The 16,090-nt window shown below is 44.2% G+C and overlaps 2 protein-coding genes across 2 annotated transcripts in view; one reads left to right on the top strand and one right to left on the bottom strand.

Moving 5' to 3' along the window:
• The window catches only part of smarcd1 (SWI/SNF related, matrix associated, actin dependent regulator of chromatin, subfamily d, member 1), a 320,795-nt gene that overhangs the window by 105,054 nt on the left and 199,651 nt on the right, over nucleotides 1-16,090 (top strand). The window lies entirely within an intron of this gene.
• Nucleotides 393-14,638, bottom strand: apcdd1l (adenomatosis polyposis coli down-regulated 1-like). The gene is made up of 4 exons (XM_061070393.1): nucleotides 14,227-14,638; nucleotides 3,618-3,810; nucleotides 2,272-2,791; nucleotides 393-1,825 (listed from the first exon to the last, which is right to left on the bottom strand). Exons 1-4 carry the CDS (start codon nucleotides 14,303-14,305, stop codon nucleotides 1,061-1,063), a joined length of 1,557 nt encoding a protein of 518 aa, XP_060926376.1. The 5' UTR covers nucleotides 14,306-14,638; the 3' UTR covers nucleotides 393-1,060.

Genomic DNA, 16,090 nt, shown 5'->3' with positions numbered 1-16,090 from the left:
TTTTATTTTATATCATACATTTTTCGACATAGAGTTTTGTGAAGCACTTTGTAACCTTGTTTAGATACGTGCTATACAAATAAAGTTAAGATTGTATAATTATTACAGCATCAAATAATCTATTAAAGGCACATTTAGGGGGAAAATGTATTTGACCATTAAGTTTAAGATAACATGGTTGCGAAGTTTATTACCCACAATGCAATATTCAGCTTCACTTTTGGGAAGGTGTCATGTCGTCCATCTTTTTATACAGTCTCTGTTTCATCCCAGTCTGTGTCCATTTGAAAGACTAGTTCAACACAAGTTATTATGAAAAGTACTTTTTTAATACACATAGAAAAGAATCACTTTCTTAAATGGTGAAACTAACAAAAAATATTAGACCCACATCTTTTTTTATCAAAAAGTACATAATAGATGGTTAAAATAAATATTCTTCTGATTTATCGTGACAGTTGAAAGAAGAGCAGACTAATGCGCTCTCTGGAGATAAGGCCACATTCCACTCTACAGTGGGATCAGACCGATGAAGAGGATATGTGTTAGAGTGCAGACATTTTCTACGTCTTCTTCTTTTCTTTCCAGTATGTTTATATATATAACAAAAAAAGATATGTACAAAGTGCATTAGTCGAACTGCATCATGGGGAAACGTCCACTGGAATGTCCATGGCTTTCATCCCATGTGGAAATAACTGATTCCCTGTTTCAACGTTGTTATAATGTAACTACAGGAAAACAGGATTTATTTTATAAAATAAATGAATTGATCTGTGAATTGAGAACAGCTTTTTGATCATTATACTCAAGGGACATGGTTTAAAAGTATATAAATGTATTTTTACATATTGAAATTATGGCACCTGTATATATGCTGAAGGTTTATATACAAATTCGTTTTTAGGTAGAAACGGAGCTGAATTTAAGAGTCATTGAAGTGAAACTACAGGCAGCATCTGGAAGCCAGATATTAAAAAATGACTGAGCTCTCTTGAATGTCTCTTTTCCAGAAAATGTCCGTTAATGACTTTAGCTGCAAAACAGGTTGAATCAGTCTCTAGAACAAGCTGCACAGCAAAGATGCAAACAGCAGCAGCACCAGCTGTGCCCGTCTCTCCGTCCCGTTGGCTGGTAACTGGACTTGCTTGTTGTTAAACCCTGATCCATGGTGATGAGAGCGCTGTGTGTCCCCTCCACTGCAAGGCACCAGGGGGGCTTGAAAGGAGGTGGGTCTCCGCTGCGGCCGGTCGGGACTGGACCCATCAGTGGGCCTCTCCCCGGTGAACAGCAGGGGGTGTTTCCTGTGGTCCAGCTCCGACTTGAAGAGCTCGTACTCCTTGTGCGGCAGCTTGATGCCCAGTACCGTGCACCCGTCTGTGGGGGTCAAGTCCTGCTCCACTCCGACTTGCCAGTATCCAGCCCGACCACACCTTCCTGGCCTGGTGCCGTTCAGCAGCTTGGCTGTGGGCTCCTCCATGGCCGTGACTCTCACCTGGGTGACCTTGAAGACCAACTCTGTGGCCCCTGAGACCTTGACCGAGGGGTTTCCCTGAGCATAGTGGCCAGAAGCTCTCAGGGTGAACGTGGGTTGTGAGCAGTCGGGGTCGAAGTAGTGATGATAGGTGCCCTCCCACGCGTGCTGGTCAGGGTCAAAGGTGAAGTCGCGAGTGAGGAAGAGGACGGTGGGACGGGTCTCACAGTGCTGGCTGACCCAACGGCCGGCCAGAGCCAGAGGGGCTGCAGGGCTGCGGGGCAACACCGGGGGGCGCTGCTCCGAGGAGCGGTACACCAGAGCACACACAGGGCATGGGTGGATGTGATGCTGTGAAAGGGAGGGATGAGACAAGAGTGTTTTCATTATCATTGTATATTTTATATCATGTTAGTATCAATATGATGAATATTTTTTGATACATTTCTTCATCATTTCCTCGTCACATTTAAAACGCATCAGGATAATATGATACTTCAAACCTCAAGGGAACGTTTCTAAATGGTGTATTTGTGTTCAGGCAAAAAAAAAAAAAAATATTAATATTATTAATCAATTTTAACTGAAATGATCAAACGATTAATCAATTAATAATGATAAGAAATTCTTCAGCAACGATTTATATGTGATTTAAAGGCCAAGAGGATGTGTTCTGTCGCTTAAAAATGTTTTATATGGTTTATACAAAGGTCCCCTCTTGCCCTTGTGTTCAGCCTTTCAGGAACAACTTGCCTTAGTAAATACACTGAAAACAAAAAGAGGTTGTAATGTCTCACCATGGCGTTCTGCAGCGGCTGCTGGTAGCCTGTGGGTCTATACTGGGTTCTCTGTGTCCAGTCAGTGTGAATGTCTCCTAAGAACAGCTCCTGGATCTTCCCTCCATGGCTGTGATGCTGCGTCTCCAACCGAATCAGACCCATCTCCATCATGGAGAAACCCAGCGCTGCCAGACACCCCCTCCCTGCCCGGGTGTTGTACAGCTCGTACAGCTTCCCCGGCACCACCCGACTCAGGGTGGGACGCACGCAGGCCGCAGGCAGCCGGGAGGCCAGCCTCTGAATGGCTGCCGGGCTGTGGACCACGATGCCCACCTTGCTCGGGTGGTGTTCAGCTTCGGTGCCCCCGCGGGTGATCCAGGAGGCCTGGCGCAAACGAAGCTTCCCCAGGATCTTCAGGGAGTAGGCCGGGTCCTCGCAGCTGCTGTCGGTGTAGTAGTGCTGCAGGGCTTGGAAGTGACGGCTGGGGTGAAAGGTGTAGGAGCGAGTGAGGAACTCTGGACCGGGCCGAACCTCACATCTGGACACAGAGCGACAGGGTGGTTAAAAGTAGATAATAATACAACAAATACACATATTGCCTGTGCCAGCAAAACATTCATCAAAGCACCTTCATATCAAACCAGCATCACTCAGCACATGTCAGCCAGGGACCGGGCTTTACTTGGCCACAGAGACATGTTTTTGACATACTGACGTAAAGTACCTGTGGCAGCTGTTCAGATTTGATCAAAATCTTTAAAATAGTGTTTGTAAGTGAAACTGACTCCTTTCAATAGCATCTCAAAAGTACGTCAAAACACACAGATCAGGGTCTCAAGATAAGTCCAGTCCTCAAGGAAGTCGAGGATCATGTCCTTGTGTCTGTGACAGTTAATCTGACTCGACTCCAAGTCAAAGGCTCTGGTCGGATCTCCCTCAATTTAAATCCCAGTTATAACAATGACTTTTATGCAAAACAATCCTTAAGGTTTAAAAGTTATTAGAGACTCTGAATTTGAAAATATAAGGTAAAACAAATGTTGAGCTTCAGAGCTCCGTTGAACTTGACTCTCTGGATCTCTGGAGCTGTAGGAATGAACGTTACTTTTCCAAAAATATTTTCCACATATGTCACGTCTCACACATTCGTCCAAAATCTCCCATTTGGTTTGACATCTGGAAATTGTGAAGGTCACAGCATCCGATTCACACAGTTTTCATACCACAGGCGATCGCTCGTAGTTTATACAGAAGCATTCTCCACTAATCTGATCCGCTTGTAACTCTAACGGTTCTGTAGCTGATAGAAAAGTTATAAAATTGTAGACTTATAAGGTTTAAGTGAATCACAGCCATGACTTTACCTTGTTGACACCCATGTGCCGTCCAGTCTTGGGGGGACGTCCGCTGTGATTCCCACTCTCTCCTGTGGGTGGCGGTACTGACAGTGGGGCAGCCACTGCAGGCCTTCGCTGAGGTTGGAGGAGGAGGAGGAGGAGGTGAAGGAGGCCGAAGGCACTTCCCATAGTTTACTCCCGGTCCCGGCCACAAACACGACTACAGAGGAAGGAGAAGTCAGAAAACAGTCGAGTAAATAATCACTGAGGCTTCATTTAGATTTCCAGGCAGGAAAAACAGGGGAAACCAAAAGTATTCCCATCAGAAAGGGTTATCAGCCTCCTCCATCAGAGGAGGAGAGCGAGCTGGAGCCCGAGGGGGGGGACGGGGGGACGGACGTTCACATCTTCTTTCTGTTACATCTAAACATAATTCTGGTCGAGTGCAGGCTGTAGTTGTGGTACATTTCCCATGTATTGAGTCTGTGCTATAGGATCCATACATGGCTGTGAATCAGGACGCTGGCTGCGGTGCAGACAGGTTTGGCTTGTCACTTCAATCGGCCTGCAGCTGCAACACACAGCCCTTGTTATTGTGTTTGCTTGGGGGCAGAAGGTGTGTGTGTGTGTGTAGGTGATTGTGCATGAGCGTATAGTCTTTGTACAGGAAATATGCATTTCTCTCATCGAGAGGAATCAAACAGTGCGTCACTGACAGCAGCAGCCGGCCAAGCCAAACACATCTGTCCATATTATGACTTGAGAAACACTTAAGGTGATGAATGTTCTCGCCTTGAGTTTCCCCAAACAATGACAGTAAAGTTAATCCGAATGAAAGCACGATTCACTGCATAACACTTATTGATCTGACGCACACATCTGGAGAGTGTAACTGCACTTTCTGCTCTGTGCACTTGTTGCTGAACGGAGAGGTGTGTGCGTAGTCGACATCAGCGAAGGCCCGAGCACTGTGATCTGGAGGATTGTCCGATTGCATTTAAACGTGAGGTAACACGCCGGGGTCTGTGAATGTGTGCATTTCTGTGTGTGTGTGTGTGTGAAAGTTACGGCTTCAGTTTCATTCTCCCAAAACAAACGTCAGAAGGCAAAAGGGCCGAGTTCTCACAGACATCTCCTGTTTTCTCTCCGACTTTTTCACCTGTGTTTTCTCTTCTCTCCTCTTCAGGGTGAATTATCGCTTTACACTTCATATTTTGCAGATATTAAACTTCACAGTGAGCTTTGTGTACTTTTTTTGAGCAAAGGCATGCAGCCATGCTAACTTTATGCTAGGCTAAGCTAACCAAACCATCTCATGACCTAGACTTATACTTGTCCGTATATTAACAGACAAATACGAGTATTATCCTTCTTATCATTCAACTCTTTACGATAGGTTCTCCTAAAATGTGAGGTTTTTGAAAGAAAGAAAAGAAAAAGGCCGCCACTATTTGATGATTGATCAATTATTCATATTTTTAAGCTCTGGACACTTAAGTCTCTTTGGACACTGAGACATTGTACAGACTGGTTATTTTTTCACATTTTCTAAACAAAACTAGAACGGCTCTCAGGAGAGTGAACACTTATAACAAGGCCCGACAATGCCCTGATGCAGCCACATTTAGATCTGCTAGATCAGGATTTTTATTTTGGATCCGGACCAAAATTTTTTTAATCATGATCCATCAGTAATTCTCTGGGAAATCGATAATAATGTCCCCAGAAAGGCCTCATCTGGCACTGATGGAAAAAAGTCCTGCATTTGCCCCTTTGTCTCGATCTCCACCAAAATGTAATGGTTTCTTTTCGTGGCCAATGTCCCATCCTTCCACCAAGTTGGACTGGACATGGGCGAAACCATAACTTCCCTGACAATCGATTTTTTAAGGACAAATTCAGCAGATTATTCAGGAATGAAAATAATTGTTGTTTTCCTTTTCCCCCTTTCGCTCCCTCGTGTCCCCACAGCTCTCACATTCCTTCTCTCACTTTCTAAACTTCCCCGGGACAGAGAGACAGCTTTATGGAGGTAATCTCACTCCGCTTTCCTCTCCCTTCACTTAAGATGCACATGGGGAGCGGATCACCTGTCGAGCCTCCAGTTGAGCTGGGACTCAGCTGTGGAGGGGTCAGCTCAGCAGATCGCTCTCTTCCCCTTTTTTACTGAGCAGACGGAGCCGGAGGAGAAAGGCCTCCGAATGGAAAGTGTGCGACGGTGCCATTTTTTCTCCTGTAAAAGGCTCCAAGATGGAGAGGCGTTTATTAACCCTGTTAGTAACAGAGGCAGGATGTGTTTTATTCCCTCTCAGTCCTGGAATGCTTCCCACACGCTGACCACAACCACAGACGTGTGTGTAGAGTGCAGTCATTTCCAAGCATCCTTCCACCTGACACACACACTCACACACACACACACACACACACACACACACACACACACACACACACACACACACACACACACACACACACAAATAACCTTCTATATTAGTAAGGTCACTCATTGACATAATGCATTCTCTTCCCACTCACCCTCTAACTCCCACCCTCAGTCTGTAAGGCTGATGCTTAAAAGGCCCTATGCTTAAAAGGGTCATAACAAAGATGCACAAGTACACACACACACACACACACACACACACACACACACATGACACAGTTCTAGACCTAAAGACCAAATCTGAGATGAAAGCACGTTTGTCCTCCGTCTGTCTCTTTGACGAGATGATTAATGCTTCTCTTTCCTGTCGGGGACACTGAAGTGCATGTTTGCAATTTCCCCCCCCCCCGCGCGTGTGACGTGTTTGTTTATGCTCCGTGTCACTGCAGCTGGAGAGGGAACCCGCTCAGTTGGACCCAGCTGCACCCCCACAGGAGACCTCGGAGCAGAAATACTAATCAGGATCAATTCATTTCCACGGCGCCTTGCAAGTCCCTGGGTCGGCCTGTTTTGTGTTACCCCGTCTTTGTTGCTGTGTGCGTGCAACATGTTGCCTGTAGTGGTTTCAGTGCCTGAGCAGAGAGGCTGGAGTCACAGCCTGGGATGTGGAGTCACCCGGGCTGCTACATTTGAGTTTCAGTTTGTTTGCCAAAGTATTTCTATAGAGTGATTCTTAAGGTCACTTGTCATTCAGCCCCGCTCGCTCCCTTGGATCTCATTCCAGTTGGGCATATGGTTGCATTTACTAAAAGAGTTCTCATAAAAAAGCAGAGCTTAGTAAAACAAAATTGCTCATCGTGGGGTTTTAAGTATTCTTCTACGAAAGGGCCTGGTCCAACCACAAGTGAGGCGATGTTGTAATACATATGATAATAACCAAGCGCCGTCTCAATTTGGTGGAGTTGGGGGACTATTTCAGTTGATTCACTTCCTACATAGGAAGTCAAATATCATTAGTTTTACCCTAAAACGTCTCCAGTGATTTATTATTTTTCGCTCTGGACCCTCAAACCTCCCACTGATGCAGTCCACACCTCCCAGTGACAGAATAATACCCTGTTTCAAAAACACAGCATTTTACCAATGAAAATTAGAGGACGTCCGGTTCAACCCTGATGAGAACGGTGGCCTCTGACTTATGAGCTATTACATATTTATATGTAGAATTAAGGTTTACTGAGAAAACATTATGATAAAATGCTTGAATTCCAAGGTGTTGAGTGTGAAACTCATTAGAAAGCAGTCGGCTAATTACAGTGTTGACACAACTTCATAATTAACAGATAGAATGAGGAGCTTTCAGAGATAGTAAACACTCATTATTAATAATTTCTCCTTCAATAATTTATTGAGGTATATTAAACTCATATATTGATGAACTCTTCTCAATTTAATTACACTTCTGTGACGTCATCACATCACTAGAATCAGGCCATAATAAAAACCTATGATGTCACGTGCTCTGTACGGACAGGGGAGCAGAGCACCTGCCAACACCTGGAGCTGTCATTGGTCAGTTCAGTCACGTGACAATCAGCCAATCAGCACTGGACATTTCAGCAGAAGGTCTCCCGCATTGTAACTTTAAGATTTATTGGTCTATTGAAAAATCTTGGCATTTGAGAAACAGTCGAATACAGATATAGTTTGAATATATTCTGTATTGTTTTTGCACTATTCTTCATCCATCCATCTTTTTATATATTGTCAAATTTTTGCCCTTTTCTGAGGTTAATGTTCACTTGTATGTTCGTTTACGTTGTAGCTACAGTCAGAGCAATGCTAAATTGGAGTCATATTCCACTTACTTGGCCAAAAAAGCTGATTCTGATTCTTACAGATCATGAAAACAATTGTTGGTTTTGGCCTAAATGAGAGAAGGCATGTCATTCTCCTCATGAAGACCAGGGGCTGTTGATCAATACAGACTCATGAGTTATGTTGCAAGTTTTAGTTAAAGAGCAGGCGAGCTCATCTGCATAAAACCTGAGTACACAGTCACAAGCAGCTGAACAACACGTGTTCATGCACTACAGACAACACACTATTCACCCCGCAGCGCCACAGTTCCCCCACAAGAGGTCAGTGCAGCCGCCTGTGGCCTGCGTGTGGTCTGGCTGGTCAGTCTGTCATCACCAGTGACTCTGCAGCAGCCGGCCGGCCTCGCCTCATCCCACTGATTACCGGCCAAAGTCATCTACCTGCCCGTAAGCTTCCACGTCTCCGGTCTGTTTTCCACAGGCAGAACAAATGCACGCCTGCACGCTCACAGAGACACACACTGATGTACAGTAGGGCCGCAGAAGGGATGCCATTTATACAGGACCTCCAGGCTGCACTCTGTTTGTTTGTTTGCATTTGTGATTAGGGTTTGGCAGCCGCCGGTCTCGTCTCTCGCGCGTCTCATCCGCGGAGCCAAAGTCAGAAACCGGTTTAATGCACTCCTTTATTCTGAGCCATCCTGGAAAAACAAGAACCAGACGCAGGCACTTTTGATTCAGGCCTAGCTTTGCAGAGGGAAATCAAGTGCTTGACATTTAAGTCAAGCCAGTGCCTCATTCATTAGAGAGAGACGCCTTTGTCTGATTCCTAGTTCTCATACTTGTTTTGGCTTTTAACCGGAGAATCACCAAACCGGCCAAAGTGGAGGCCGCGGAGGTGAAAGGAAATCGATTCTCTCCCAGAGAAAATGTTGTTGGTGAACTGAAATGATGGCAAAGTCCTTCATGTTCCAGTATTCTAACTGCTTCCTTGTGTGTTTCCTTCGTTCCGAGCCCGTTTCTTTCAGTGTGGCTGCTGTGTCTACCCCCCCGTGAACTGTACAGCCACTCTCATCTCTCTTTGCCTCAGTGCTGCAGGACAAAACCCACCCGACTGTCCCTGAAGTGCCCGTGCCCTCCTGGCCCACATCCCCCTCCCCTGATGAAGAAGCTGTGACGCTCACGGCTTATTTCTCCTGGATGGTTCTCAGATTTCTTTTCTTTTTCTGCCTTTGTTTTCTTTCTTCTCTATCTCTGTCGGTGGTGGATGAGGTGAATGAAGTTTGTCAGGAGGATGGGGGGGGGGGGGGGGGGGGTAGGGCGAGGCGTCTTCATGAGCTGCAGGGACATGATTAGTGACGAGTGTGTGTGTGTGTGTGTGTATGTGAGCAGAAATATCAAATGCTACTGTAGCTCAGAGATTCCACATATTTAGGTGACACCCCCGATAGGTGTGATCAGATGGAGAGTCCGGACTCTTCTAGGGTTGTAGAGTGAAGGAGTGTCTCCTTTATTTATGGGCAGTGAATAACAAAGAACACTTTTTATAATATTCATCTTTCGCACACATTTATTTTTGAATAACTGTCACAGGCCAAAGGAAGAATAACTATTCTACAGTTTAGAAAAAAGTCTAAATGAAAAGATATGAAAAATAATATGGAAAATATCCTTTTCTTTATTTCGCTATATCTTATGACTGATTGGAAGGGTCCTCATTCCAGTGTTGAGAACCATTGTTAAACAATAAATTAAAAATACCTTGGGTTTTTGTTTGGTTTTCACACTGGAAACTACCCACATATCGATGAATACAGAGATTTCCATCAATATCATAATTTTGTCCACCATCTCACAGGAGACACAACCAGCTGCATGTCATAGAATGGTCAGAATGGTCCTGTCTTTTTCCATTAATAAGGAGTTGCGCTATACTGCTGTAAAACCTGTTTTATTATGCTGTAGTTGTTGCTTGAAAGACTAAATGAAAGTGTAAATCTTTTGTACTCCATCAAAAGTGTCTTTAGTCAACTCATCACATCTTGGGTCTCCCACAAAGAAACAGAAGATACTGTGAGCCAGCAGTCTGTTTCAGTCTCACCAACCAAATGTACGTAGGAACAAACCTCCTCATCACATATCTCACTGCAGCCCAAATTAATATCAACCCTCAAACAAACTTTCGGTAAAAGCCCGTCCACACTCTGAGATGTTCAAATGTCCGACACCAAAGTTTACAAGTGTGGCACAGTCTCTGGAAGTCCGTCCCAAACAGGGGTTACTGTGAGAAACGCTGACCGACGGCCTATTTCCAGCTTTGGTGACCATGACTGCCTGGTTGTGTGGGAAACATGGGACCAAAATCACACTGCGGATGTCGGATCCACATCTACTAACCAAACAGGATACAGCATTAAATGATGAAGAATGAAGAGGCTTGTCATCAACAGCTTGTCAGCACAATTTTTTAAAAACAACACGCACGAATGTGATGGAGGCAAAATGAAAAAGACGGTTGAGGGGGAAGGCATATGAGGATGTTAAACTTTCTCTCAGTTCATCACAGCTTCACCGTATATTCAACACACGTTCTGAAAGGCCTCAAAATGTTCTCATCTCATACAATCTTGAGGCAACAAACTTACACAATTGCTGATGATGCAGAATGTGCTGTGGTCTTGTGACACCACAGGTTGAATCCCAAATTATCGATGTAATCAAGTTCCTCAAATCTGCAACTTTAATGTGATTATTGAGATTAAAAGAGCCGGAATGATTAACCTATTATTTGATTATGTAATAATCAGATTTAATGAGCAATATACTAGTGAAATAATGTGTACAATTTCTGGTTGGTTTCTGATTCCTGTTTTTCTTTGTAGTATCACTGTAAACTACATGTTAATGTGTTTTTTGACTTTTGGTTGAACAAAACAAGTTTGAATTGTACAGAAAATTCAGACTTTGTTCTCTTTTGATTCTTCATAAACTAAGTGATTTATTTATAAAACAAGCGTCAGATGAAACACTGAATCCATGTTTGTTGCTTATCGGCCTCGCTGCTGCTCCGCCCTGCTTCTGTTTCCCTCACTTCCCTCCACGCTTGTCGCCAAAGTCAGGCAAAGGTCAGGTTGATTTAGAGATTTAGAGAACATGAGGTCTGTTGTGTTATTCTAACCCTCAGTCCGCCTACCCTTTTTGGGCTTTAACCCCAGTGTGTCTCCCAGACCACGAGTATCCCTCTGTCCCTGGGGCAGCACATGTTGTCTTTTCATCACAGTGTAAGCTGGTAAATCCAGCGGCCTCGTTTATTTAGAGAAGGGATCTACCGGAGTTTGCCCAGTGGACACCGATGCCAGGTCCACTGTGGTTGCAGTGGAACTCTGGCTCCTGTTCACGAGGCAGCATCGTGCAGAATGGCCCGTCGCTTCTCACACCCTCACCCCCGAGAAAACAGCTGCCACATCAAACCAGCGCATCCACCTACTCCGCCGTGTCCTCATCTTTTCATCTTGTCTGCTCTATGAGCTCAAACAAAACATTTCTGCTGCTCTTCATCAGGCACTGATGGATGTTTAGTTTTCAGGCTATCACACACGAAAGGAGAGCCCTCATTGTGAGCACCTGACATGCAATGCTGTGTCTCTTCGTTTGAGAAGTTGATAGCGGACAAGAGAAGTTGATGGTCCGTTGATGTTTTGGAGCTGCGATTACATCGGTTATACCTTAATCAAAAAGATCGGGTTTGGAGGCGTTTCTTTGGGGGAGATCCAGTCGGTGTGTGTTTCACATACTTGGAGAGTGTCATGTTTAAAGTGAACTAATATGGGCCGGAACTTGAACACTGAATCCAAGGTTTCATTTAAATTAATGTGATCAAGGGGTTGGATCAAGAAATATTCACATCCAGTTCAGTTCAGTTCAGTTCAGTTCAGATCTTCATTGACCCGCGAGAGGAAATTCTTCTCTCCGCCAGACCTTATCCAAACATTTACGGTAAAGTCTCTTCTGTAACAGCACATCGGAGACTTTTATCTAGAAGACTGGAAACAGTGGTTCAAGACCAGCTGTTTGTAGCTTTAAACTTTGGGTTCAAAGGGTGATCAGTGTGGAGTCAATGTGTCAAAGTCAGTGTTATTTAAAGGTGGTTATACTGCTGATATCTCCTCCTGATCCATGGCTAGCTGTACTTTCTGTGTGAACAAAAATCTAGTTTAAATACAACGACCAGTCTCTATTTGGGAAAATTAGAAAGGTGGACGACCTGTATTGAAAAAACACTGTTCCAGTCAATCAGCGACAAGAGTGTATGTGCTTGTGCAGATGAAGATGAAGGTCTCTCAACCAGAAACAGCCAATGTCCATGGGAACTGTCAGAACCAGTATGAGCTAATAGAATGCCAATCCTCATTCTTGAAGCGATTTTAATAAAACACAAGGAAACATTGACTGTTACATCTGGAACTTCTTCGTTATACTATCGAGGGATGAGAGGGCCTGTAAAATTATCCTCTGAAAGTGTACACCGCGAATGTGATAACTACTGTTAGCCACTGGGAATGCTAACACCGCTATCTCATGGGACGCTAATCCCGCAATCATTTTTTTTACAGTAGCAGATGACAGCTAATACAAAGAAGATAACGATCTAACGAAAGGCCGAACATTGAGCCGCTTCAACGTGGAGAGACCACCGGGAGATGAAAGGGATGAAAGGGATGAAAGGCAATGGCAGGTGGGTAACATTAATTTTCTTTAGCTCACTGATGTCTGCGGTAGCTAAATCCTTTTGAGATCAGTGGTTCACCTCAGAACTGTGCGTGCGTGGATGTGAGGGGTGGAGCTTCTGTGGGAGCAGTGACAGGAGGAGTGTGTTTGTTTTCGTCTTGAGTTCAAACTATAGTCTTTCCCTGCAGTTGCTTTCCGCCACTTTTAAGGCGGACGGGAAGCTTTTCTCATGCAGACAAACAACATTACACTTGTCTAAATTCATCTCAATACAAAGTTTATGGTCCAAATGATTCCACTCTGTATCAGTGGCCCTTAAAATTAATTTCTAATAGGTTTTCAATCTGTCTGTTTGGGGCATGGATTAAGACGTCCCATACTTCTCTAGAAAACCTTCCACAGATATTGTTCCAGTCTGTTAGTATGCCCGTGAAACAGCTTCATCAGTGCTAGTTGGAGGGGAGGAGGCTGGTTTTGGGAGGCTGTCTCCTGCCGCCCGTCACCCTAACCAGCCCTGATGGGTAAAGAGCTGAGCATCTGCGATCGAGGCCACGGCGGCTGGACAGTCGGCTCTGCACAGCAGCCTGAGGTGGGGTCAGTAATGGCGGTCTCCTGTTATTCTAACAATTAACATAATGGCAACATTAGTTCCAGGGCCACGCTTCCCTGCTCCTGGGGAACCATTGTTTAAAGGCACAGTTCCTTTTCAAGACTCCACTGACCACTGATGCTTTGAAGACCCTCGCCGCAGCGGAGGGGGGACACAGACCGGGCATTCATAAGCCTAACGTCAGCACAGGGAGTGTTTTTATTTTTCACGTGATGATCCACATGTTGAACTTTTGCAAATTGTTTGAATTGTGACAAATTACATAACAACTTCCTCGTAATTATGAGTCTGTCCATTTTAATCTCTTCCTTTTTGTCTCCGTGTCCTGCCCTATGTGCTCCTGAAGCTGAACCCCCCCCCCCCCCCCCCCCCCCGAAAGGGTTCGGCTGATTCCTCACATGAGAGACCATTTATCTCATTGTTTTCATACTGGAGCGGCTTTGGAGGACAGAGGCAAATCTGCCATAATCTTTAAAGATCAGATTCTAATGGAAAGATTTACACAGCAAATTAACTTACACCGAAAAAAACAACTTTAACACATCATTGAGTTGGTGGAGTTATAAAATTCCTGAAAAGGTGAAAAGAGTGTGAACTATGTAAAACTGAAACGTGGAGTGTGACCTTGAAACAGTTTGTCATAATTTTTGCGTTCAGGATTTACTTGATTACGCATTATTATGTTATAACGTCACAGATACTACATCACGTTAGCATGAGTGTTTCTCTGGTTAAAGTTTGAGTGACTACACCTACCACAGTTGACAGTTTTCTAGCTAGCTATAACTTTTCCCTCAAATAAATCATATCAGTCTTTGAATTGAAATTTGAAGTTTTTCAAATTTTTTGAGGTGGTTAATAATATAGACATTTTTCGGACATGTGACAAACTCAGAACACATGTCTTCACATGGACTTTCAACATTTTTTAAACCCAGGACGACAACATTTTTTGGGATCAAAATAAGGTTATAAATAGAACTTAAATCAGACTAAATCTGCATCACTTCATGGAAGAGAAATATATCAATAAAGAGTTGCGTTAAAAAACAAAATATATATTCAAAAAGCTGTGCAGACAGTGGTTGCACTCACCTTGCCACAGCAGCCAGACTCCCCTCAACAGGTGACTGAAACGTCCGCTTGACATGTTTCCTGCTTCCGCACACTTCATTCACACAAACACACACACACACACTCACACACACTCACAAACTCACACACTGCTCTGAAAACAAACTTTGATCCCCGGGAAATCCAAGAAACAGAGAGGCTCCTGTCAGCGAGAGACGATCAGGCAGGATATCACCATGACAGGAGCTCATATATAAAATGTCCAGTAATCCCTCAGATGAAACTCTGCTCTCTTCTTCAGCCAGACTTCTGTCTTTCCTCTTCTTCTGTTTCTTCTTGCTCTTCTTCTTCTTCTACCTCCACTGCTTGGCTTCCATGGTCAGTCTGTGAAGAAAGTCCTGAGATGGAACCTCTCGCTTCATGCAACTTCTCCACACTGGTGCTTCCCTGCAGTTGGTGAGAGAGAGAGAGTAAATGCTCTCTCTCTTTCTCTCTCTCTCTCTCTCGTTCTCTCTCCACCCCCCCACACCTCTCTCTCTTTCTCTCTCTCTATCACACACTGCTGGTTCACCACTGTGCAGCCCTGTGGATCTGTTCCACTTGATGCATGTGCAGCCAGTGTGTGTGTGTGTGTGTGTGTGCATGTAAGAGGGAGGGAGTGTTTTGTGTGTGTGTGTAAAGTGCGTCCTGTCTGGCTCTTAAAGTTTTGAGTTGAGAGGAGGGAGGAGAGAGAGGGAGAGAGATGGAGGGAGAGCAGAGATGGAGAACATTTTAGAGTGTGTGTGTGTGTGTGTGTGTGTGTGTGTGTGTGTGTGTGTGTGTGTGTGTGTGTGTGTGTGTGTGTGTGGAGGAGGCAAGCTTCAACTTCCTAAAGTAAGAGCTCTGGGGAGCTGTTAGGCTAAGGTGTAAAAGTGCAGTGGTGAATAGGAATTAACACTTCAGCCAATAAACCAAACACGTTTTTCACTTACTGCATCGCTCGCTGTATCCGGCCATGTTGTTTGTTTTTAATTATGCTTGTAGAGATTTCTGAAAGTTAAAAATGTCAACCACAAATCTGGGCACATACATAATTAATCCAACAAGCAAAACCAATAAAATAGCACATTGAAATAATTACAACATAAATGGGGCAACATCTATTGGTAATTATTCCTCCTTGTGATTAAAGATTCAAAAGAGACAATGCTCATCATTTATTTTAATCCAAAAACACAAAACAAGCCTTGACTGACTCCAACTTTTAATCTTTAATCTTCTTGCCTCTTGTTCTTCTGTATCAGTAACAAACTTCATGTTCATTCGTCTGCCCCAGTTTCCAGACTTTGATGTGCTAACTTGGTGACGCTCCCTTTTAATTATCCCTCCTCTCTGCACTGACAGTGAGGATATTCCAATGGAAGTGATGGGGGACGAAATCCACAATCCTCCACGTCCTAAGCCACAGGGGTTTCAATCCCTGGCTCCACAGGTCTGCATGATGAAGCAGCCTTTGGGAAAGCCAGTAAACGCTTAATTACCCCAGTGTGTGAATGATGGTTGTGATAGAGAAAGTGCTGTGTACAGAAGCCTTGTATGTGCGTGTGTAAATGGGTGAATGTGACCTGCACTGTAAAGCACTTTGATTGGTTTATGAGTCTGTACACAAACAATCTATTCCATATTTTGAAATAAAGTAAAAAGTAAGAATTTTTGGCTTTAGCAATCGGACATTTTCAGACGTGAACTCTGGAGAACATCCGCAGATGTCTGAAAGCAGCTTCAAACAAATTCAAATCGACATTTTCCAAAGTTAGATCATTTTGGTACCGGATGCCCTCTTTATTACAACCACAGGCAACATGGACATCCATCCATCATCCTATCACTACTGCTGGTCCTTTGA

This window comes from Limanda limanda, chromosome 4 (genome assembly GCF_963576545.1).
Source record: "Limanda limanda chromosome 4, fLimLim1.1, whole genome shotgun sequence".
NCBI classification, from domain to species: Eukaryota; Metazoa; Chordata; class Actinopteri; order Pleuronectiformes; family Pleuronectidae; genus Limanda; species Limanda limanda.
This window is presented reverse-complemented; position numbering and strand designations above follow the sequence as displayed.

Bases quoted from the DNA above. Each gene is read 5' to 3' on its own strand.
- apcdd1l (XM_061070393.1), bottom strand. From the start codon at position 14,305: ATGAAGTGTGCGGAAGCAGGAAACATGTCAAGCGGACGTTTCAGTCAC. The intron at 2,792-3,617 runs GTAAAGTCATGG...CTCTGTGTCCAG, and splicing joins GGCACATGGGTGTCAACAAG to ATGTGAGGTTCGGCCCGGTC. The intron at 1,826-2,271 runs GTGAGACATTAC...TCCCTTTCACAG, and splicing joins AGCCGCTGCAGAACGCCATG to CATCACATCCACCCATGCCC.